General features: G+C 35.3%; 1 protein-coding gene across 38 annotated transcripts in view; it reads left to right on the top strand.

Annotated features, from left to right (window-relative positions):
* The window catches only part of STAU2 (staufen double-stranded RNA binding protein 2), a 316,054-nt gene that overhangs the window by 24,026 nt on the left and 276,827 nt on the right, over positions 1-15,201 (top strand). For 17 of the 38 annotated variants that reach the window (XM_021089204.1, XM_021089220.1, XM_021089228.1 and 14 more), the window contains one exon: positions 3,990-4,120. The exons of 13 other annotated variants lie outside the window; for them this stretch is intronic. In XM_021089204.1, coding sequence (XP_020944863.1) covers positions 4,007-4,120 — 114 coding nt within the window. In that variant the 5' untranslated portion in view covers positions 3,990-4,006. Of the gene's footprint in view, positions 1-3,974; positions 4,121-15,201 lie in introns of all 38 variants that reach the window. 8 more of the 38 variants (XM_021089192.1, XM_021089206.1, XM_021089199.1 and 5 more) reach the window with 1 other exon arrangement.

Genomic DNA, 15,201 nt, shown 5'->3' on the forward strand with positions numbered 1-15,201 from the left:
GTATGAATAAAATCATACAATCTCTTATCCTAAGAGAACAATTTAACTCAGAGTATTTTAGTTTAGGAAGCTCTGAAAAGTTTATAAAATCATATCATTCTATACATATTCTATGATAGAGTGCTTCAATAAATTATTTGTAAGCAGAATAATAATAATACATTCTTATTGTTAATAGTGCCTTACATTGTTTCATTCAACCAAGACCATAATCCATTAATAAAAAACAACTCTTATTTTTATTTTACTGTCCAGGAAAGTGAGATTTAAGTACTTTTTCAAGGTTACAGAGGTGTCATTCAGTGGCAGAGATATCCAAAACAGGCTCTTAACTATATGGCATTTGTTCTCCCAAAAGCAGTCTTAGAATTGTGAAATCCATGATCATAAATTACCTTTACTTCTGAGAATGTATCTGCTGTGGCAGCCACTGTATCAACCTGAAACCTCTTTCACAGTAGCTTTGTTGAGGACATTCTTAGGTCCCTTGAAAATACATACTTGGGCAACAGTGTATATATTGCTTACTTTTGTCACTATTGGCTCTTCTAAAAAGTAACATATACATTCAGCTTATAGATCTCTGTCTCTATTTTTATGTACAGTTTGTTTTATAATTTTGTAAATACTTTATCAAAATTTTGGTTTAATTTTTGAATTACTGCTCAATCATTGAGCTCTGTCAAATACTTAGTACTAATAAGATTTCTGATCGAGTAGAGGAACAGCAGTGGAAAATAAAGTTTTAATCATTTTGTAAAAAAAAAATCTGAACTAGGACTAATTATTTTTAAATTTGCCTATTTTAAATGTTTAGGTTTTAGTTATAAAGTTTTATCAAAATGAACTCTTATTTGTATTTTGCACACCTGTCACAGCAAAATTTAAGTCACGCATTAAATCCATGGCTCCATTATTGGATTTATGTTACTTTTATGAAGCAGAAAGTTAGTGGGGTATAATTTTAACACCATGTTATTACCACTTTCCTTTAAAGGATTTAGATCAGATTTTCCAGATTTTCTTATCTGACAAGTTTGCAGAGCTCTGAACTTAACATTTAAATATATTTTAACATATTTGAAACCTATGCTATTAATTTTTGTACTACAAAATTTTCATTGTATTCTTACTCTTCTAATATTTTTTGTGTCATAACAGATATGAAGCATTGCTGAGTTATGAAAATTGTTATAGTAGCAGTATAAATGCTATTTAAGTGTTACACAAAATTGATTTACCAGACTTCAGTATTTTCTCATTTCCATTCTGCTTTTGCTTTTTTTTGGTCTTTTTTTAGGGCCACACATGTGGCTTATGGAGGTTCCCAGGGTAGAGGTTGAATTGGAGCTGCAGCCAGCCTATGCCTCAGCCACAGCAACGCAGGATCCGAGCCGTGTCTATGACGTACACCATTGCTCACGGCAACGCCAGATCCTTAACCCACTGAGCGAGGCCAGGGATTGAACCTAGTCCTCATGGATACTAGTCGGGTTCGTTTCCACTGAGCTACAAAGGGAACTCCTTTTGCTTTTGATATTCAGATAGCTGTATTATTTATTGTACTTGAGTAATTAATGCCATGGTGTGCAAAGACCAACATTGATTCTAATCCCAGGTCACCTCGTATTTTATATAATGACTGACTTTCTGGTATAGTGTATAAAATGTTTATTTGAATGATAATACAGTAGAAAAAGTAAAATGAAGATTTTCTCAACCTCTCTCTCTCTCTCTCTTTTTTTTTTTTTTTTGTCTTTTGTCCTTTTAGGGCCGCACCCTTGGCATATGGAGGTTCCCAGGCTCAGGGTCTAATTGGAGCTGTTGCTGCCGGCCTAATCCATAGCTACAGCAATGCGGGATCCGACCTGCGTCTGCAGCCTACACCACAGCTCACAGCAATGCTGGATCCTTAACCCACTGAGTGAGGCCAGGGATTGAACCTGTAACCTTATGGTTTCTAGTCAGATTCATTTCCCCTTTGCCACAACGGAAACTCCTTCAACCTGTCTTGATAATACTTTGTGTCTTTTATGTGCTGTGTGCTGTTCAAAAATGTAGTAATTACTAGGGTTTTTTTTTTTTTCTGGTTTGCAAGCCACTTAGAATGGTTTAACTATAGAATTAACTTTTAGCAACTCTTGGTTGCATATATATATATATATAAGTTATATATATATTTACTTATGCCTTACTAAGTATTTTTATAGTATTGTTTTAATTTCTTAATCATGATGATTATGATCAAGTTATTATACCAAAGAATATTAAAAAACTAATTTAAAGTATTAAAAAGAATACCACTTTCTAATTAAACCTTGTCATGGAAAGTTTATAGATGAAGTTCCTAAAATTTTCTATTTGTCTAATGTATTCTCTGTATATTGTGACTACAGTTTCATTGAGCCAGAGGTAATCCACTTGCATGTTTTATGTTTGAGGTTTAAAATATTTTTTTGACACTGATTAATGGGAGATGAAAAAGTAAAAAGCAGTTAAATATGTCTATACATGAGATGAAGGAAATCGTAGAATAAAATAGTGTTAGGAAAATATTCTGAATCTGTAGTAATAACTGTGGTAGAATTTAAAGTACCATACATTTAAAAATCTTAACCTTATAACAACCTGTGAATTAAGTAGAATAGACTTATTACCCTTATTTTATAGATAAATAATAGTAGACTTAGTAAATTTAAGTAAAAATCATTCACACCTTGTAGGGAAGGGTTTCTTAAACAAGGCAGAAAAAGCATAAGTTATAAAAAGATTGATAAATGTAACACATAAAATAATCAATAGAAAAAAAGGACAGAAGCAGTGGGAAACCCAAGTGATCAAAACCAATATATTTTGTCAAACATCGCATTATCAAAGATTAAGATACCTGCCCATACTGCATTTTTCAAGGTTGAGGGGAAATGGTACTTCTCATACTCCCAGAAGAAGGTAATTTGGTACAGTCCTTCTGAATGCTGTTTGGTAGAGTGTTTTACCTTTTTAAAAGTGAAGAATTGGAAACAACCTAAATATCTACTATCAGTAGGGGAGAGGATTAAAAAAAAAACATGGTAATTTTACAGCAGTTAAAAGCAGTGCACTAGATGTATATAAGTTAAATCTCAAAAACATAACAGTGAAGAAGGTTGTGAAAATGATACGTTTATTATATTACTACTTATATGAACTATTCAAAACCACATATATCAAGACTGTTTCTTCATGGATATGCATGAATGCATACACATGCACTTTAGAATATCCTAGGGGGGTATATTCTAAATTCATATAGTGGTAGTTTCTGGAAAAGATAAAGGGGACTTAACTGGAATGTAATACTGTCTTTTTGTTTCATTTTAAGTAAGACTTAAAGCAAACATAGAAATTGTTAATTTCAATTCTGGATGGTAAGAACATGGTCCTTTGTTAAATTATTCTTTCTGCTTTTCAAAATTTCATTAAAAAACAAAAAGAAAAGTTACTAAAAAAGAGTAGTTGACAGAGCTTATTAATTAAACTTAGGACTTGATCCCAAGACTAGAGCTTTTTCAGTTAATATGCTGCCTCAGAATGAGAAGGAAAAAAAGAAAGATCAAGTGGTAAAAAAGGTAGATAAAATTTAGTTTTTTTGTAGTAGTAAGATTATGTGTTTGTGCTAAAATTTATTAAAGGAAAGTTATAGGATAAATTAAAAATTTAATCTTGTATAGTTTTAAAATCTTTAAGCATGCTGTTATCATATGTATATATAGAGAGCAATTTAGGTACCTAGGAAAGAGGTTACCTCAATTTGTTGTGTAAAATGTGATACATATTTCTGTTGCATGTAATGGAAGACTTTAGATGATTTGTACTTTTTATATAAAATTCATGAAAATAATTTAATCCAAAGATACGATCTGACTTCAATCTAAAAAAGTCAAAACTAGCTTTTCTTCCATTTTGTAAAGTCATTCTTCACAAAAACTTTACAGCCTTTTTATTTACAGCTTCTCTCCAAGATAAAATGGCAACCCCCAAAGAGAAAACTCCAATGTGTCTGGTAAATGAGTTAGCCCGTTTCAATAGAGTCCAACCCCAGTATAAACTTCTGAAAGAAAGAGGGCCTGCTCATTCGAAGGTAAGGTTTCAAAGAGAGGTGGTGAGACATGCTTATCAAAGTCTATCAGATTTATCATCTCAGGTTTTAATTGTGCTTTATTTTGGGGGGTGGTAATGGATGGCTTAAGGCTCTTAGCTTTATTAAAAATATTTTAAAGTCTGTACTAAACAATTTTATAGCTCATTATGGTTTACAGAGCTTTTTCAGATACAGTACTTCACAAAAACTTAATGAAAGCACATGAAATATGGATTTTTGATATCTGTTGTGCAAATTAAGAAACTCAGGCACAGAAAAGTTAAGTGACTTGCTTAATAGTTCATATGTGCTGCTGCCAGCACTTGAACTTTTTTCGTTAAATATAACTGCTAATGTAAAAATAAATATAGAGTAAAATATAACAACAGTTACCTGGTGAGACATCTTTTCCAGTATGATTAATTCTGAGATTCATCTTTTATAAAAGTTGTATATACCAGTATTGTTGTTATGTCCGTATTTGCTTATAATATTGTTCTTTTAAATGGAAAGTCAATTTATGTTTTTATACAGCCTCATTCTATGTGTTTATACATGTTAGAAAGAAATCTGTTACTGATGTGTTTATGTTTGAGCTCTGATCCTCTCTTAAAAAAAATCTCAAAGCTGTACACAAACCTCTGTCACATTTTAAATCTTGGATATTGGAGATTATGATAATGATCATAAATTTTTGTATACAGTGTGGAAACAGTTGGTTTTCTAAAGGTTGATTAATCTTTGTAAAGCAACTGGCTATTGGATTATTTAATTGTTTTCTAGCATCTCCTTCAAAGTAAGGAATAGAAGGTAAAACTGAAACCCATCAATTTTATTCGCTAGTATGAAGGGTTTCTGAGCCACACTTAAATTTGTTCATAATATCTTTTGTTCACAGAAAAAGGTTGTGGCCTTGGTCTACCTGTGTGGTCTTATATCCTGACTGTCTTCTGTGGCCAAATTCCTATGTTTCCTACTCATTCTTCCTGCCCTTAATCAAGTTGAATTGTTTGCATTTTTTCAAATGGTTCCTGTTTTTTCACTTCTGTCTGCTTTTGCCTGTGTTGTAATGTCTCTGATTTAAAAGTCCCTTTTCCCTGTATCATTTTTGGACACTCATCTCACATTTCACATCTTTTACACAACCTCTGTGAAACTTCTCTGATCCCTCTGCTAGTTCTCCAGCAGGTTCCATCTTTCTTTGTAGTTGTTACTATGCTGAGGTACCATGATGTATATACATAGGACGCTACTATTGTACTAGACTGAGTTTATTTAGGGTAATACCTATTTTATTCTTCTGTAGTTTATGGTTTCTCTAGTTTGTGGCCTTTTTGCTTCTCATTGCCAATTACAGGTAGTCTTCCTCAAGATAGATCCCTAGCTTTGAATTTCATGTTAATAGACTAACCCTCCCTGTGACAGCACAGTGATCACATGGGTGAAGGACCTCTGGGAGATTCCATCACATATCTCGTGGCTCACTTTCACTTTCTAATACCCATCCTGTTTTAAGTTTTGGTGATATCATTGTGTAAATAGATGATGGTTCCAACATGCTGACATTTCAGTTTCTTGCATTTCTCCAATTATCTTGTCTTCCATTCTCCTTCCACTACTCATTCCTGTGATCACATTCTTTTTTTTTTTTTTTGTCTTTTTGCCTTTTCTTGGGCCGCTCCCACGGCATATGGAGGTTCCCAGGCTAGGAGTCAAATTGGAGCTGCAGCTGCTGGCCTACACCACAGCCACAGCAACTCGGGATCCGAGCTGTGTCTGCGACCTACACCACAGCTCACGGCCCACTGAGCAAGGCCAGGGATTGAACCTGCAACCTCATGGTTCCTAGTTGGATTCGTTAACCACTGCGCCATGACGGGAACTCCTGTGATCACATTCTTGATTACCTCATTACTCATAACTTCAAGACCCTCCATACTCACAATCCCAGGCATTCATTTCTCTCTGACATCTAGTTCATTCTCTCTAGTAGTCTGAGTTTGGTAGTCCTTCCACACCACACATTCATTGATTCTACCACCTTTTTCCTTTTTCTGACTTTCCTCAGTCCTCACATTTCCTTATCCAGCTTAAATTCCATATGCTTTGTATGTACCCTCAACTCTCTCCCCCATCTTGGTCCATATGGCTGAGCAAAATCCCAGCCTTGCCTTCCCTTCTGGGTTGCACATGAATTGCCTGTAGAGGCCAGCCCCTCTGCTTCTATACTAAATCCCAACCCCTCTCATCTGTTCAAGCCCATTCCTTTAACTTTTCCTCTCCTCCCCTCCCCAGATTTTCTTCTGTGTCATTAAATTCCCTTTCTAATGGTTGAGGTTTGCTGGGTCCACATTCTTTTTTCTAGATGGTTCCAGATCTCCTTGGGTTTTTTTTTTTTCTTTGTCTTTTTTTGCCATTTCTTGGGCCACTCCCCCGGCATATGGAAGTTCCCAGGCTAGGGGTCTAATTGGAGCTGTAGCCGCTGGCCTACACCAGGGCCACAGCAATGCAGGATCCGAGCCACGTCCGCAACCTACACCACAGGTCTCAGCAGTGCCGGATCCTTAACCCACTGAGCAAGGGCAGGGATCGAACCCGCAACCTCATAGTTCTTAGTCGGATTTGTTAACCACTGAGCCACAATGGGAACTCCCAGATCTCCTTGGGTTTTAAGGTTTAGACATCCATTTGCCAACCTCTGCCTGCTGTTCTGGATGCTTTGATCATGGACTACACCAGTTAGCCTGTATCTCAGTCTTAAAAAGAATAAATACTAGAATAATTAGTGAATTATTGAGTGAAAGATAGTATTCATAAATCTGTGTAATGTTAATAATGAATGTTAATATTAACTGGTTAAGTCTGGATCCCTGTTGTGGAAAACAAAATGATTTTTTTCATTCATAGATGTTTACCACTGGTTTTAAGTAAGAAATAAATGTATTTTATGAAATAAATGATTATCTCTGGCATGAAAAATTTAAACAGCCTCAACTTAACAATTTTTGGGACATTATCCATAATTATATGGCAGTTTACATAGATATGTAAACATACATATTTATATACACACACACGCACACACACAGTAGTGGTTCTCAACCTTGACTATTCATTGGAATCACAAAGGGAGTTTTAAAAAATACTTATGGGAGTTCCCGTCGTGGCGCAGTGGTTAACGAATCCGACTAGGAACCATGAGGTTGCGGGTTCGATCCCTGCCCTTGCTCAGTGGGTTAACGATCCGGCGTTGCCGTGAGCTGTGGTGTAGGTTGCAGACGCGGCTCGGATCCTGCGTTGCTGTGGCTCTGGCGTAGGCCGGCGGCTACAGCTCCGATTAGACCCCTAGCCTGGGAACCTCCATATGCCGCGGGAGCGGCCCAAAGAAATAGCAAAAAAAAAAAAAAAAAAAAGATAAAAAATACTTATGCTGAATGTCACTTTCAGGCCTTCTAATTTGATTGGTCTTGGATGAGGCCTAGATATTAGGATTTTTTTTAAAGCTCTCAAATGATTCAAATGTGCATCTATAGTTGAGAAAGACAGGATAGAGATTAGTGTCTTCAGGTTGGTGTAGAATTGTTTCCTTATGCATACTTCTTGGCAGGAAGTAGTCATCTCTTTAGGTTTACATGTTTTCCTTTTTCCTCTAGTGAGTCTTACAGAATATGAACAACTTGTAATATGTGACTCTTAAAAAATATTTTAATGTTTGCCTTCTCCCCTTTTGTTTTTATGCACATTTTAAATTATAACAAGTAACTTGTTATACCTTTTGGTAATGTGGGTTATTACGACATTGCCATATCTCTCAGGTACCTAAATACGGTTCTTTATTTTTCCTATGAATTGTGATTTTCTCAAGTCTCAAAAGAAAGGCTGTTACAATGTAGAATTTAAGGAAAAGTCAAGAATAATATAAAGTGGTATTTTCTTCTTTTCCTTTATTTCCCTGTTTTGATATGTTGTCAGTGTGCATGACTAAGTGTTAGGAAAGCCACTCTCATACTGGCACTTTGAGAAGGTTTCAAGTGGAATAGATGTCACTGAGGCGGGTAGTGCCTAATGGCCTTAAAGCCAAGCAGTCCTTTTTTTTTTTTTAGTTCTTTCTAGATTTACCAGGCCTTATCTTTGCCTACATTATCCAGCTTATGTGGCTTTGAACAACTAATTCAGAATCTCAGTTTTCTCATCTGTAATTTGAGAAGTATAATACCTGTTCTAGGGTAGTGTAATGGAATGATGATTTTTAAATTCTTAGCAATTATGTTGATGATGGAGGTACCCAGATAATTATATCATTCTATGTTAGTAGTATATAGGATTTAAAAAATTCTTGGTAAAATATCTATTAAGTATTTATAATGTGATGGATACTTTTCTTTTCTTTTTTGCTTTTTAGGGCTACATGTGTGGCACATGTAAGTTCCCAGGCTAGGGGATGAATCAGAGCCGTAGCTGCAGACCTGTGCCATAGCCACAGCAGTGTGGGATCTGAGCCACGTCTGCAACCTGTAACACAGATCACAGCAACACTGGATCCCAGACCCCACTGAGTGAGGCTGGGAATCGAACCCAAATCCTCATGGATACTAGTTGGCTTCGTTTCTGCTGTGCCACAACAGGAACTTCCAGTGGACACTTTTTTATTGGTGTTCCTGCTCTGCCAATTTCTGCAATGCCTCTTTTTGTATATTCTGAATACATATCCTTTCTTAGATTTGTACTTGGCAGGTATTTCCCCTTCTTTGTGACTTGTCTTTTTCTTTCTTTAACAATGTCTTTTGAAGAGCAGTAGCTGTTAGTTTTGATGAACTCCATTTGTTCTCTTAAAGATTTTACTTTTAGTATTATTTAGTATCAAGAAATCTTTGCCCCATAAAAGGTTATTAGATTTTCTCCTATGTTTTCTTCTAGATGTTATATAGTTTTTACATCTGGGCCTTATATTTAGGTCTGATTGCCATTTTGAATGAATTTTTGTATATGATGGTGAGATATGGAATAAGGTTTATTTTTTATTTTTTTGCATATGGATGTCCAGTTGCTGAAAAGATTCTCATTCCCCCACTGCATTGTCTTTGCACCTTTGTAAAAAATCAGCTGTCCATATGTGTGTTTGTTTATTTCTGGATGCTGTTCTGTTCTATTGGTCTATTTTTCTATCTTTATTCAAATCTTATGCTGTTTTGATTACTGTAGCTTTATAGTCTGGTAGCACTAGCCCTCTAATTTTGTTCCTCGCTTTCAGAATTGTTTTAGCTATTCAGCATCCTTTGCATTTTCATAAGAATTTTAGAGTCAAATTGTCCATTCTGTAAAACCCCTTGCTAGGATTTTGAACAGAACTGCTGTGAATCTGTAGCTCAATTTGGAGAACAAATGAGCAAAGTATGTCTTATTTATTTAGATATTCTTTAATTTCTCTCAACAGTATTTTGTAGTTTTCACTGGACAAGTGTTTCTCATTTTTAGGTTAGTATTTAAGTATTTTATATGTTTGATGCTATTGTAAGTAGCATTGTTTTTTAAATTTCAATTTATAATTGTTCTTATTAAACATTGCTGGTGTATAGATACACTAATTTTTTGTGTTATAATTTTATTTTATACATATTAAACCATTGAAATATATGTATAACATTTGTGTATATACACATATGAGAGTATGCAGAATAAAAATGTGAGTATAGGAATCTGAAAATTCCTACTTTTCCATTGTGGGTTAACTTCTCTCTCTCTCTTTTTTTTTTTTTTGCTTTTATAGGGCCGCAGCCACGGTATATAGAAGTTCTCAGGCTGGGGTTGAATTGGAGCTGCAGCTGCTGGCATATACCACAGCCACAGCAATGCAGCTTTCGAGCCGCCTCTGTGTCCTACATTACAGCTCACTGCAAAGCTGGATCCCCAATCCACTGAGCAAGGCCAGGGCTCGAACCCTCATCCTTATGGATACTAGTCGGATTTGTTTCCACTGTGCCGCAATGGGAACTCCTAACTTTAATTTATACTATCAAGTAGAACTAAAAATAACTGCCTTTCTAATATAGGGAATCTGCACAGGGCCAAAGAAGTTAGAAGTGGGAAATAGATTATTTTTATAATACATTAAAAAATTAAAAATTTAATAGTTTTAAAGGTTAACTTCCATTTATAGTTATTACAAAATATTGACTATACTCCCCATGTTGTACAGAATATCCTTGAGCCAATCTTATACCCAATAGTTTGTACCTCCCACTTCTTCACCCTTATACTTCCCCTCCCCATCACCTACTGGTAACTGCTAGTTTGTTCTCTATATCTGTGAGTCTGCTTTAAAAATACACTGACTTTTTTATATTGATCCAGCATCTTTCAGTCTTGCTAAAATCACTTAATCTACTTGCCCTTCTCCCCCTTTTTTAGATGCTGTTGCGTATTCCACAAACTATTTGTGAATAAAGACACTTTTAGAACTTACTTTCCAATCTAAATGTATTTTACTGATTTCTCTTGCCTGATTGCATTGGCTAGAAGTTACAGTGCAATGTTGAATAGAAGTGGTAAGAGCAGATAATCTCTAACTTGTTTCTAACTTTATGAGCAGTCGTAAAGATGCCCCATTAATTGTGATGTTAGATGTAGCTTTTTCTGTAGATGCCTTTAATCAGACTGAGGGAATGCTTTTATACTTTTTTTTTTTCTTTTTGATTTTTAGAGCCGTACCTGCAGCATGTGGAAGTTCCCAGGCTATGGACCCAGTCAGAGCTGGTGCTGCCCGCCTATGCCAGAGCCACAGTAACATCAGATCTGAGTCGCATCTTCAACTTACACCACAGCTCACAACAGCGCTGAATCCTTAACCCACTGAGCAAGGCCAGGAATTGAACCCACAACTTTATGGTTCCTAGTTGGATTCGTTTCTGCTGTGCCACAACGGGAACTGCATTTATGCTTTTTTTTTTTCCTGAGAGCGAATAGATGTTGGTTTTTGTCATATGGTTCTTCTACATTGAGATGGTCATGTCCTTTTTGCATTTTTAATTTCTTAATGTAAATTATATTAATTGATATGCAAATGTAGAATCACCTCTTGCCTTCCTGGATAAAACGCTTGATTACAGTGTATTTTCTCATTTCTGTATTGATGGATTCCATTTATTAATTTTTTAAGGATTTTTATTTTTATCTTTATGAGAGGCATTGTTCTGTAGTTTTGTTTTATTTTGTTTTTCCTGGTAGTATCTTATTCTGGTTTTGGTATCAAGGTTCATGTTAGCTTCTTAGAATAAGTTGAGAGGTATTCTTTCTAATTCAGTTTTTGAGAGGAGTTTTTGTACATTGACATTATTTCTTCTTTAAATATGTGATAGAATTTATCATCAAAACCATGTGGGCCGGGACTTTTTGTGGAAAGATCAATTTCTTTAACAGACATAAAGCTACTCAGGTTACCTATTTCTTCTTGAATGAGCTTTAGTAACTGTGGCTTTTAAGAACCTATGTGGTTGAGTTTATTGGCATAAAGTTGTTAAAAAAATTCCCTTGTCTTATTAATTAATTAATTAATTAATTTTTGGATGCATCTGCAGCATGTGGATGTTCCCAGGTTCGGGACTGAACCCTCGTCCCAGCTGCTGCAGTGACAACACTGGATCCTTAACCCACTGTAGCATAAGAGAACCCCTTTCTTGTTGTCTTTTTAATATTTTAAGAATCTTTTGTGATGTCACCTCTCTCATTCTTTTTTTGTCTTTTTTTTTTTTTTTTTTTTTTGCCTCTTAGGGCTGCACCTGCGGCATATGGAGGTTCCCAGGCCAGGGGACTAGCCGGAGCTGTAGCCGCCAGCCTACACCACAGCCACAGCAACTTGGGATCCGAGCCGCTTTTGGGCCACGTCTGCGACCTACACCACAGCTCTCGGCAACACCAGATCCTTAACCCACTGAACAAGGCTAGGGATCGAACCCACAATCCCATGGTTCCTAGTCGTTTCTACTGTGCCACAACAGGAACTCCAACTCTCTCATTCTTGATGCTGGTAATTTGTGTCTTCTCTTTTTTTCATGACTAGTTTGCATAGAGAGTTACAAATTTTATTGGTTTTTGCGAAGAACCAGCTTTTGGTTTTGTGATTTTTTTTTCTCTATTGTTTTTCTGTTTTTCATTTTGTTATGTTTGCTTTTATCTTTATTACTTTTTTCCTGTTTACTTGAGATTTGATTTGGCCTTATTCTCTTTTAAGATTAAAGCTGAGTTATTTGAGACTTTCCTTCTTTTCTAGCGCAGGCAGTACTAGAAATTTCCCTTTAGTACTGTTTTAGTGTCACCTTCTGAGATGTAGGATCTTCATTTTCATTCACTTTAAAGTACTTGCTATTTTACCTTTGGATTTCTTCTCTTACCCATGGGTTATTTAGAAATGCGTTATTTAGTTTCCAGATATTTGAAGATTTTTCAGAGATCTTTTTGTTATCAGTTTATAATTTAATTCCATTGTGGTCAGAGAATATACTTTGCCTTACTTGACTCCTTTAAATTTGTTGTGATTTGTTTTATGGTCCAGAATATTGTCTATCTTGGTAGATATTTTGTGAGAATTTGCTCTTTTGGGATTGAATATTTTTAAAACATCGCAGTTAGGTTATGTTGGTTGATAGTGTTGTTCAGGTCTACTGTAGTCTTCTGGCTGGTTGGTAATTGTTACGTCAGTTATTGAGAGGGGGGTGTTGAATCTCTGACTTTAACTGTGGATTCTTCCTTACTTTTTGTGGTTCTGTTAATTTCTGCCTCATATATTTTGAAGTTCTGTTATTAGTTGGCCTAAGTGTTATTGTCTTCCTTGGTAATTGGCTCCTTTATCATTAGGAAATGGCCTTTCACTGGTAGTAGTCTTTGCTCTGAAGTCTGCATTGTTGATATTAATATAATCATTCTCACTTTTCCTTGATTTATGTTATCATGATATATATTTTTTTCTATCCCCTTTTAAACCGTATGTCTTTGTAGTAAATGCATTACTTGGAGGTAGTGTAGGGTTGGATTTTGCTTTTTTCATCCATTTTGACAATCTCTACATTTCAAATGGGGGCCTTTACACCATTTTGTTTTACTTTTCTTATTACTCCAATTTCACTCCAAAGAAGTAAGAAAACAGGGAAAGAATAAGTACTTCCCTAACATTGCACATAGCAATAAATGGTGGATATGCAACGAACAGTTTTGAGGCATTGTTAAAGAAGTCTTAGGAAGGCAAGGATAAACAAAGAATCTACTGAGGTTTTGAACGTGAATGAGTGGAAGAATAATGTGTGGAATGTTCTGGAGCATGAACTGATTTGGAGGAGAATGGAGGCTGTGACATTCTTTGTGGCAGAGTTCTTTGTTAAACACCAAAAGAGCTAGTCATTGAAAAATCATTTTAAAATCAGGTGAATGTATTAAAGATATGTTTTAGGTAAAATTTTAAAACTATATCAGAATAAAAAATTATTCACTTTTAACAGATACATGTATGTTTTGAATTTCAAGTGATTGTAAATATTTCAAACCCTGTATTTTGAAAAATTGAAAACCTATACGAAAAATTGAAAGAGTAGTATAATGGGGACCCGTATCTTTCAGATTTACTAATCATTAATTTATTTACTACATTGCTACACTTACTTTTTTTCTTGTTCTTTCTGTATAGATATGTACTTTTCTGTGAACAATTTGAAAATAAATTTCAGCTGTCATGATATCATCCTTGAATACTTGTATATCTGTCTTGTAAGACCAGAGACATTCTTCTCCATAGCCATATGCTATCATCAGTCAGGAAATTTAATATTGACTGAATATATTATTTAGTATATGGTCTATAATCAAATTTCCCTGGCTCATCTATAAATGCCCTTTATAGTTTTCTTCTTCCCACTCCAAATCCAGTCATGGATCTTATGTTATACTTTATCATGTTTTTTCATGTTTCATTAGCATCCTTTAATGTAGGACAGCCCCCATGCATTCTTTTGTTTTATTTTTTCCTTTCATAACATTGACATTTTTGAAGAGTTTAGATCAGTTGTCTATAGAATATGCCATAATCTAGATCTGTCTGATTGTTTCCCTATGATTAGATTTAGGGTAGACATTTTTGGCCAAGGATGCTACATACGTGTCATTGGATCATATCTGGAGGCACACGATGTCCATGTGTATGATTATTGATGATGCTAACTTTAATCACTTGGTTGTTAAAGGTATTTTCTACCTGATCTCTTTTCTGCAAAGACACGTTTATTTCTTCATAACTAGTAAGTATTTTGAGGTTCATACTTTGTATTTCTACAAAGTAGTAAGCTGTCTGTGGAGAAAAGAGCAGATTGCGTGTACATCCAGTAACTTGATCCTAAATTTTAAAGGTGAACAGTAGATTTGGGGGGCACATATAGAAATACGGTGTAAATGGAACACTAGGATATGCAAGGGAAGGGGGAGGTGTGAGATGAAGATGCACGGGTAGCTTCTTTGTGTCCTGCTACAAGGGGAATAATCAAAGGTTTTTAATCTGGTATTGTTTGGAGTGATGCAATTGTATTTGAGTTTTAGGAAAGATAGTTTCACTAACAGTCCATTGGGAGATAATTACATCTAAGTTAAGGTGACGAAAGGCTGTATCCAGTGCAGCAGTATCGCTGGCAGAAAGAGGAAAGAGATTTGAGAAATATTTATGGGTTAAAACTGAGTGAATTCGGTGACCAGTTAAAGGTTGGTTGTGGAGGATCGAGAGGTTCTTGGTCACAGAATATTTAATTGGGTTGCTTGACTGCTTGACTCATTGACTTGATTGTACCAAGTATAAAGTTTAAGGAATTAGATATGTAAAGGTTATAAAGACAGAACCGTTTGGATTCTCATATAGTTTCTCTTACTCTTTGTTCTAGTTTTTTTTTTTTTTTTTGAGGACTGTGTGAATGATATTAACAATATGATTCCATTTAGGGAAGCTATTTTCTTGATACATTCTACCCAAATGTACACTTAGAGCTGCTGTTAAGCCTTGGGATAGGCTCCAACAGAATTTGGCACAATCTTTTAAAATTCTTTTACTAGAT

The sequence above is a fragment of the Sus scrofa genome, chromosome 4 (genome assembly GCF_000003025.6).
Source record: "Sus scrofa isolate TJ Tabasco breed Duroc chromosome 4, Sscrofa11.1, whole genome shotgun sequence".
Taxonomy (NCBI): domain Eukaryota; kingdom Metazoa; phylum Chordata; class Mammalia; order Artiodactyla; family Suidae; genus Sus; species Sus scrofa.